The sequence below is a fragment of the Aulonocara sp. 'chitande type north' Nkhata Bay genome, linkage group LG19, assembly GCF_057382095.1.
Source record: "Aulonocara sp. 'chitande type north' Nkhata Bay isolate Kocher_YH1m ecotype deep benthic linkage group LG19, A_spYH_male_GT1.1, whole genome shotgun sequence".
Lineage (NCBI taxonomy): Eukaryota > Metazoa > Chordata > Actinopteri > Cichliformes > Cichlidae > Aulonocara > Aulonocara sp. 'chitande type north' Nkhata Bay.
The window spans coordinates 4,412,722-4,423,316 of NC_141362.1; the positions used below are offsets into that span (position 1 = coordinate 4,412,722).

The 10,595-nt window shown below is 41.2% G+C and overlaps 1 protein-coding gene across 1 annotated transcript; it reads left to right on the top strand.

Moving 5' to 3' along the window:
* The first annotated feature begins 519 nt into the window (after positions 1-519).
* Positions 520-3,208, top strand: LOC147306340 (syncytin-A-like). The gene is made up of 2 exons (XM_086275038.1): positions 520-1,683; positions 1,795-3,208. Exons 1-2 carry the CDS (start codon positions 1,188-1,190, stop codon positions 2,766-2,768), a joined length of 1,470 nt encoding a protein of 489 aa, XP_086131164.1. The 5' UTR covers positions 520-1,187; the 3' UTR covers positions 2,769-3,208.
* The last annotated feature ends 7,387 nt before the right edge of the window (positions 3,209-10,595 follow it).

Consider the following 10,595-nt stretch of genomic DNA (forward strand, 5'->3'; position numbering starts at 1 on the left):
GTAATGGCAAACCAGTCCTTCCAAAAAATTTGCATAAAACTGCTGCATTAGTGACACACGGCAGAACGCATGTGTCAACGGGTGGGATGGTTTCTATACTCAATAAACAGTTCTATACAAAAAATTTTGAAAGTTCAGCAAAAGAGTTTATTGGAACATGCATGATTTGCCAAAAACACAATGCTCAAGGTAATTTACGGCCAAAGCGAGGCCGGTTCCCTAAACCGCCACACCCATTCCATACTATCCACATGGATTTTATAGAACTAAATGAATCTCAATCCTCCAAGTATGCACTTGTGATAATAGATGTATTTTCCAAGTGGCCAGAAATATACCCAGTGAAAAAAGCAGATGCAATTTCAGTAGCAAAATGTTTGTGCAACCATTTCATTCCAACATATGGCATTCCGTCTCTGATAAGATCAGACAATGGCACACATTTTGTAAATGAAGTTATAAGTAAAGTTTCTGAAGCTCTAGGCTTCAGCATAAAACATCATTGTTCTTATCATCCACAAAGTGCAGGATTAGTCGAGAGAACTAACGGCACAATTAAACAAAGATTGAGAAAATGTATGGAAGAAACTAAAAAACCATGGCCTGAATGTTTAAGCTTAGTAAAGTTATGGATGAGAATAACTCAAGGAGCAGGTGGTCTAACGCCATTTGAAGTTGTACATGGCAGACACTTCCCTCTTCCCATAACGAGCGAGCCAATTAATAAATCTATTGCAGAAACAACAATGGCAGAATGGATGACAAAACTGTTTGAAAATAAAGAAGTGATTTTAAACAATCAACTGCCGAGTGATCTATCTCCAGTCTCTTGCAGGTTGAACCCCGGTGATTGGATTCTGATTAAAGTCCTCCAGCGGAAAAACTGGAGTGCTCCGAGGTGGGAGGGTCCCCATCAGGTGCTGCTTACTACACCAACAGCTTGTAAAATCGCTGAAAGGCCTTCTTGGATCCATCAAAGTCACGTGAAGAAAGTGTTTGCACCACAATAAGACGCCGGTTCCCCCGACTCTCAAGTGATCCCCTGGTGAAGGGAAGGGCTGATTGGGTATACCCCGCCCTTTACCTTCTCGCCAGTGGTCTCCTCACTTGGAGCTCAGGTGTGCCTGGTCGCCCTGAAGAACAAACACATAATAAAGAGTGACCCATCCCACCAAAGAGAGGAACCAATGACAACACCGGGGACGCCTAGAATGCAGAGAGCCAGCATGATGAATCTAGAAGAAGAAGTGCCACCAGCCCCAGCCCCAAAGCTGCTATGCTTAAGTGCTTGTCACTTTCAACGGAAACGGTTCATGTGCCGCCTGATCTGTCTGGTGGCCGGTGTCATCTTAGGGGTGATGCTCCTCTGGCTGATACCTGGAGGAGCCCGCAGAATAACACCAACTATTCCCCGTCTCAAGAGGTGGACCCATGACAACTCCCATCTAACTGAGATGACCCAAGATCACATTCACCCTTGGATGAACAATGCCTGGTACCGATATCTACACAACACCATAGATGAAAAAGAATGTTATGTCTGTTCTCACATGCCTTCAACTTCAGTCTACCCCACCATATATGGTCGCAAAATGGACAGTCACGTGCAAAGTGAATGTGCAGCAAGTTTCGCCAGCATTGGAAGACAATACTTTACAATCGGCATGAAAGCTTCACTCCCAGGTGCAAAAGGCCTGAAGAAGGATGGAATCTGTGACGACAAATTCTGGGTAGATATGACAGTAAAAAACAGAAATGCTTCTGTCCCTTTCCCTGTTTTTATGACCCATACAGAGACATGGCATCCTCTGTGCTTCTACCAAGCGTCAGTGCAAGGACGCCACCCTCTGGGCCATACCGACAACTGCAACACAACCTATGGAGGAGTAGGGTATGGGACAGTCAACCTAAATCAACAGGTAAATGGCACCTATTGGGTACAAGGTATGGCATGGCTGTGCGGACAGCGTGCGTACTTTATGTTGCCACCCAACTGGTCAGGATGCTGTGCACCTATCTTCATTTCAGATCACACTTTTAAGATATCTGTGTACAACAAGACCAGAGTTAGGCGTCATATAGAAATCAAGCCTCATGATTCAATCCTTGGAACAGATGTGCCAGAGGAATTCAAACTCTGGAGTACCGCCGACAAGGTAATGCACTCTCTGTTTCCCTGGACCGGAGTAGGAAAACACGCACTACGAATTGAGACTTTAGACTATCGCTTTGGACTGTTTTTGAACGCTTCCACCCGCATTGACAAATCACAGAATGAAGAAATTGACGCAATCCGCATCACTGTCATGCAACACCGAGTAGCTTTGGACCTTATTCTTGCAGAGAAAGGAGGTCTTTGTGTATTGTTCAACAAGACATGTTGTACTTACATACCTGACAACATACACTCATTAAACATGACAAATGCTTTGAATGTTCTGAGACAACTAAGAGACGCTCAGCAACAGGACTACGTAACCGATGAGCCTGGCTGGTGGGACTGGTTGCTGAGCGGCTCCTGGAAATCTTTGCTGATTAAAGGCCTGTTGGCCCTATGTACTGTGATGTTCCTATTTTGCATTTTTGCTGCTTGTATTATCCCTTGTCTGAGACGCATGGTGATGAGTATGTTTAATCGTACTTTAGGAAATTTTGTTTTGATCCAGAGAGATATGGAGGATCCCTTTCGCCAGTATGATATGCTAACTAGAGAGACCAGAGAAGAGAATGTCTATGATAATCTTAATCCTAGCAGAGCTGATGTTTAGATACTTCACTGAATGATATGCAAGTTGAAAATGTGATTTAACAAGTGACTATGCATTGATATTAAACATGTGAAATATATTAACAACAGGAGGGAAATGTTAAGAGATTTTCTACATTATACACTATAACCAAATCTCTATAATACAATATAATCAAGTAGGCCTTATATTCTAACCAAGTGTGCCTTATATTTAGTGTGTTCATATATTTTCACATAACCAAGCCTATTGTTGAAGAATCAGCTAACCAAGTTTATTGTTAAAGAGAACATAATGCATTCCTTACTTAAGTGTCTGAAATGTTTGAGATGTTTTGACAGCATGATATAATGATGCATTCTTTCCTATAATGTCTGTGATGTCAGATAAAGCATGATATACTACTGTATTTTTAATCCCAGTGTGTGAAAGATCAGATAAGCTGATTTCATGCTTAACCTCTTCCCTGACTGTTAAAAAGAGGAAGTACTATGTAACCCATTTTTGCCTTATAAATAAAGCAGCGAGCCTGTGCTCGGTGTGGTGTCTTCTCAGAGAGACATTCACCCGTGCGCACGTTTTCTAATTACTCTCTGAGTTGGTCTGCAGTTGTCTCATTTCTCTTACTTGTGTTTTGAACAAATGTCTAAACCCCTGACAGAAGTCATACCAGGAAATGATTATGATCCCTATGCAATAAAGACAGACTTAGGGTGGAGTATCGTGGGAGCCATTAAGCCATGGAAAAGTTCGATGGAAGCAGCAGGGATCTGTCATCGTGTCACAGTAAAGGAGCTGCCATCTGTCACACCTGCTTCTGTGATTAAAGCACTTGAAATTGACTTTCTGGACACAAACCATAAAGAAGGGAGTGTATCTCAAGAGGACATTCAGTTTCTAGAGATGCTGAATGAGAACATTCACTACAATGAGGAAGGCCATTTAGAAATGCCTCTGCCTTTTAGAGAACGCCCACAGCTTCCAAATAACAAGCAGCTTGCAATGTTTCGCTTGAAACGTTTAAAAGGAAAAATGGATAAGAACCCAAAGTACAAGGAAGACTACATCAAGTTCATGAATAGTGTCTTTAAGGATGGTGATGCAGAGGAAGCAGATGGCACATCAGGTAGTAACACATGGTACATTCCGCACCATGGCATGTATCATCCCAGGAAGCCAGAGAAAATTCGAGTTGTTTTCGACTGCTCTGCTAAACACGAAGGCATCTCTTTAAATGACCACCTACTCACAGGCCCAGACTTGATTAATGCTCTGGCAGGGGTTTTGTGCAGATTTCGAGAGCATCAAATAGCAATTATGTGTGATGTGGAAAAAATGTTTCATCGCTTCCATGTCAACCCAGAGGATCGAGACTTCTTAAGGTTTCTGTGGTGGAAGGACGGGAATACAGATACTGAGCCTAAGGAGTATCGCATGCGAGTGCACATTTTTGGAGCGGCATCATCACCGGGATGTGCTAACTATGGCATGAAGTATCTCGCCAGGGAACAAAAAAAGGACTACCCACTGGCAGCCAGATTCATTCACAAAAACTTTTATGTGGATGACGGGCTAATCAGCATTGATTCAGTCAGGGAAGCCAAGCTGCTGGTCTGTGAAGCACAAGAGGTCTGTGCAAAAGGGAAACTGCGCTTGCACAAATTTGCATGCAACAACAAGGAGGTCATGAGCATTATCCCAGAAACAGAACGAGCCAGCAAGACTAAAGATGTAAACCTGAACTACTCTGTAATTCAAATGCAAAGTGTGCTGGGAGTAAAGTGGAACATAGAGGCTGACGTGTTCTCATTCAGTGTAGCACTCAAAGAAAGGCCAGCCACACGCAGAGGAATTCTAGCAACAGTTGCTAGTGTGTATGACCCGTTAGAATTTCTCTCACCCTACATTTTGACAGGAAAACAAGTACTCCAGGAAATGTGCAAACGCGGAGTGGGATGGGATGATCCTATTCCCCCGGCACTAGAGACCAAATGGAAAGCATGGCTCGGTGACTTGGAGAATCTAAAAAGGATTGAAATACCAAGATGCCTTGTTCCTGAGAATTTCGGCAAGGTCAAAAAAATTGAGCTGCATCATTTTTCGGATGCCAGCAGCAGTGGCTATGGACAATGTTCATACATCAGGATTGTTGCTGATAAGAACGTGCATTGTGCACTGGTCATGGGTAAAGCCAGAGTGGCACCCACAAGAATAATCACTATCCCACGCCTTGAGCTCACTGCAGCTGCAGTTTCTGCAGCTGTAAGTAACTTCCTCAGGTCAGAGCTCGAGCGGAAAATTGACGAGGAGTTTTTCTGGACAGATTCTAAAGTGACGCTTGGATACATAAAAAATGATGCTCGCCGCTTTCATGTCTTTGTGGCAAATCGAGTTCAGAAAATAAGAGACTCTACTGATCCGAAGCAATGGTTTTACATTGAATCTGATCAAAATCCAGCTGATCACGCGTCTAGGGGCCTCAAGGTGGCAGATCTGCTAAGCTCGAATTGGCTCACTGGACCTAAATTCCTATGGGAAAGGGAAATTGTCACAAACCAACATTCCCCTAATCTTCTTGTTGGGGACCCAGAAGTAAAGGTCCTGAAGACAAATGCCCTTGAAGAAAACAGCTTTCTTGAGAGGTTCTCAAGATTTTCCAATTGGGATACAGCTCTTAACGTTGTGGCAAGAATTAAAAGACTTGCAAGGAGAGATAACTCAGGACCCATTAGTGTAAAAGAAAGACAAATGGCCGCTTTTGTACTCCTCCAGGCAGCACAGAGGGAAGTCTTTAAAGAAGAGCTCAAATGGTTCAGTCAAAACTCAGCTGGACTACCAAAAACTCATAAAATGTATCAACTTGATCCTATTTTGGCAGACAACTTGCTTAGGGTTGGAGGAAGGTTGTGTTAAGATTCAAAGTTGAGGAAGGAGAGTACACACCACCCATGGTCCAGAAGGTCTTTGGTCAAACAATGATTTTTAATGAATACACGCGTGGGAAGACACTCTGTACGCAGACAGCCAGTAGTCCTCGACTTAATCAAAGCATGAACAGATATTTTATAGCATCAGGGTTTGTTTACTGACGCCCCTTCATGCGTCACCGGTACATTTTATACATAGATCAGATCAACATCATCATGACTTTTCACCTAGAAAATCATCTTCTATTTTCATGGCGTGGTACTTTCCGTTCTTATCTTAAAATGAATTGTTCCTCTTTCTTGCCGAGACAACAAGGACGGTTCCTCTGAATAAATTTAACTCTATGTGTGTGTGTCACGACCTCGCATGCTCTTTGTGTCACCTCTTCACCTACTGTCTGTGTCTCGTCCTCAAATACTCTTTCTCAATTCACCTGTTGCACTTCTGACCTTTTACCAGACCAGAAGCTCACTGAGACTATGTGTATGTCTTCTACTAAATAAATGTTTTAACCAAGAACCTCTACTAAAACCTTAATATAAAATGATCTGATATATAAGTGTTTTGTAAGCATGTATTGCGATTCCTTCTATGGCTCCAAGTCACTTGCACAATAGATTGTCCGAACATCGCGCCGAACAAAGCTTCCGACCCCCAATTAATTGACCGAGCTCCAACTCTTTAATAAGCACAGATATGCATTGTGTATGAAATAGTCATAACTGCTTAAGGCCTTCTTAAAGCTATCTGTTACATTGTTAAAGCCTCGTCTTAGCCTGCGGCTCAAAATAACTATCTGCTTTCACTTCTGCATACAACTTCCTGTCAGCCTGCAACTCAGTCTTTCTAAAAGAGACACTGTTTAACCCCTGAATGCAATATAAACTCCAGATTTTATTATTAATACAATGGTAATGATGACAATTATTTAACTATAGCAGTAAAATAATTTCCCTTCTCGACACTCCCTCTCATGACCTCTGGAACACCAGAGGTCACAATACATTGTGTCCTCACGCAGACCCTTCTCTGGTGGTCTCGAACCTCGAGATCTCCAGGATCCTCGCCCCTCCTGTGGTCGCCGAGATCGATCTTCTGCAAAGGAAACAAAACACCTTTTCCTGCATCTCCCTAACTTATCCTTTTTGGGACTCTTTAATCAAAAGCATGATCCTAATTATGCTCTTAACTTATTGACTTGTATTTATGTATATTCTTCAACGTTCCTCATCACTTTAAACTCTTTAAGCCCTGCTTTCACGTCCAGTTGCTCGCTCTATTTTTCCCTTATCTGATCATCAACATCCTGTGCACAAATTGTCGCTGCTACAAGTTCCTCTACTCTAAAAGAAAACAACCACTTTAATCAATTAAGTTTAAGCATATAAGCAATTACTCCTGTATACATTTCATCATAGCTAAATGCTGCCTTGAAACAACTCCTATGTGTTAACACTAACTTCATTTTAAAACCTCACATTTCCTATGTTATCACCTGTTTTGGTATAGCCTTTTTATTTCATTTTGCTCCTTTTAATGTAACAATACCTTCTAATTCTAATGTATCAGACTTAACCAAAATATATGCTTTCCTTCCTCTTTGGTCCTTCTTTAAGTTCAGTTAAAAGCTAAATGAATTTAAGGCCTTTTGCCTGGAATCAATACTGTCATGTGTGTTTCTTAACTCTGTGTCTGTAAGCGTGTGCAATCCTTCATGAACTCATATTATCCTCACAGTAGATTGGCTAATCATAGCGCTAGCCAAAGGCTCGTGACCCTCCAGAGACAAATTTGAGCCACAACTCCTTTAAAAGCACAAAATGCAATATGTATAAAAATCATTTCTATTTATAAGCTCCCCCTTTATCCTAAAAATACCTCCTATGTAATATCTGTATGTGTAAGCCTACATTATAACCACTACTTCTAGAAATCAAAAAGAAATCAAAGCTGTTCTACTCCTTCAACCCTCACTAATTTTCCCTCTAAGATTTATTCACAGCTTTGAAAAACCGGCATTGTATCTTCTAAACAGGATTCAGTTCTGTCATGGTCCTGGGCCATGTTGGCCCAGCATTCTTGGTTCCTTGTATTTTCGCTCCTTATTTAGGCCAGGTTTTCTGAGGTGTCCTGTTGTGGTGTTCCCTAAGTGTTTTTCCCTTTGTGACTCTTACCCCCTTGTGCCCCTCTGTGTATTTATGAGCTCTCGTCTCTCTTTGTGTTTATTCCATGTTTCCCCCAGCCTGTTATGTCTGTGTTCTCCCCGTGCTCTGGGTGTATTTAAGTTGTGTCTTCTGTTATGGTAGTTGCTGGTTTGTCTGTGTTGTTTCCCCTCGGTCTCCCTGCGTCTCGTTTCTGGTTTGTGTTATTAGCTTACCCAGTTTAGGTTTCCGGTTTCTTGTTTTTCCACCAGTGCTGTTTTGTGCCCACCGTTGTAAATAAATATTCACCTGCACCAGAGCTGCCGCCTTTTGGGTCCTTTTCTACAACTCCACACGGCTTGCCTCGCAAACCGTGACAAGTTCACTTTTAATCCTTTAACCTTAACTTAAAAATAACAGTTTCAGTTTTACCATATCCAAATGATCAAAAACCCAAAAGGTCCTAAAATGATCCTAAATTATTAAACAATTAAATTATTAAACCCTAAACCCCCCTTTATCTTGATACATTTCATGTGTCAAGATACTATACAAAACTTAAAAATGCTCAGTTTCCCCACTCATGATCCAATCTATGTCATAAAATAAACTTAAAACAGAACAGTTATCAGTCATGTGTTTCTTCAATTAATGATAACTGAGTTACATCAAAAAATATTTCCCCTTTAGCATTTGGCATTCTCCCAACAATATACTATAATCCCATAATCTAACCCCACCTAATAAAACAAAACAGAAATTTTCTCTGGTAAAAACAAATTGTTTGTCCACATTAATTCATCCTCACTCACATACAGTCTCACATTCACTCACATGCAGTCACACCATGTATTTGCTGATAGTGGAGCCTCCCGCACGATCAGATACTCCACCCTCAGCAAAATGAGCTCCGTCATTTTTTATTTTCCATAGGAAAATATTTCTTTATGCTTTTGGACTGAATTGACTCGCATAAAATCCTTTTTACAGGGACTTACGACCTTGATCAGTCCCCAGGTAGCTTTCTCCTCAGCCAATTGTAATCTGGAAAGCCGCCTTATATTTGCTCTTCCCGAGAACTTTCAGCGCCGTTATTCACTGTTGCAGGCCTGCTTAAAACAGAAATGAAAAATAGAGCTGATTGTTAGCTCATAAAAACAAAACAAAGTCACCTGACCGGTTTTCTTTAAGTGCACTGTTACAAAATAATGGGCTCCTCCCAGACATGTCCCTGTTTCCTAAAACTCCCTCTATTAAAAACAAAAATACCAACAACAACCTACCTGACAGAATCAACCCATCACCACAACAACCTTAAACACACAAATCTTGCCACCACATAATTTCACCTCCTCAATACACCAAAAGTCTCATTAAAACCACTCAATTTGCACACAAAAATCACCCCCTTATGCTCTTAAATTCAGCATAAGACCCCTTACGACATCATATAATCACTAAACTATAAATTCCCCACCCCAATCTGCACTTCTCGTCTCTGCTATGCTTCCTCTTCCTGAAAGTCACAGTCACACACACACTCAGGAAGTTCCTTCGTCACCACACACTCCAGCTAATTTGCATACTGAGTCATCTCTCAAGAAGCTGTAACAACAGAAACATATGTTTAAACATTCCCAACTCATTAAATCATTTTATTTCTTCCAACAGTGATCACTAGTGTTGATCACTCAGTACGAGAGCACTCCTAACTCACTCTTTTTAAAACTACTTTAATCCCTTTTTTGTTTTCATAACTCCCTTTGTCATATGGCTTATTCTATTCCTCAATTACAAACTCAAATGTATTTTATTAAACATTCACACCATTGTATCATTCATACAAAATAGCAAGCTGTTCTTCATTGCCTATGTTTGTGTTCTTAGCCAGGTTTAATCAGTGTCTATGCATTAAACTCCATGAGCTTGTCTTGTCTTTATAAGTTTAATGCATTTTCTGTTTATGTGTGTGAATTTGCATATGGTGCTTTTGCAGTGTGTCAGACTCCTTCATAATTTTGCCTTTAAACAGTCAATTTTCTCCTCCCCAAATTTACTAACCCAAATTCTGATTTCCTACCTTAAATAGCAGCATTCCTTGTCCTCAGCCAGAAGGTAGGGCTCCACTTGCCACTTTCCACCTCCACCCTAGCCCAGCGGCCTTACCCGTCAGGTCCCGTCTTCTTACTGAAGCCGAGAGTAATCGTGACTGTGCCTGCCTTAGGTTGTCCCAGGGTTTCGAGGTGGGATCTTACCCGTCATGGGCTATCCAGCCTTCCATACTCGCCTGATACGGGGCCCAAGTGGGCAGGGGAGGGAACACACTGGCTCTGGGAATTAAAGGAATGTAAGCTGCTTCCTTCATTGCATCTTATATTAAACTATCTTACTTCTGACTCCTTCCTAGAATAATTTCACCTATGGCACTTTGTGTATGTGTGTTTTCTATTCATTAATGTAATTGTCAGTTATTTTCTCTCTTCATTTTACTTTATTTATCTGTTTGTTTGTAACGTTCTACTTTAGTTCTACTAAACCTTGATGTAAAAACAATACTCCCTTATTTCACGCACACACTCTGCATTTTGCCTACGCACACACTTCTCTCTTAGACTTCCTCTGTTCACACATCACCTTGCACTCACTCTACTATCAACTTTCATAGTATTATTATTATTTAGTATTTTGTACACCTCACACAGAATCATTCAAATCGAGTACTCACAGCATTCACATCACAACCTTCAACTTTCACTTTCGATCCTGCAAGACGCAGAGA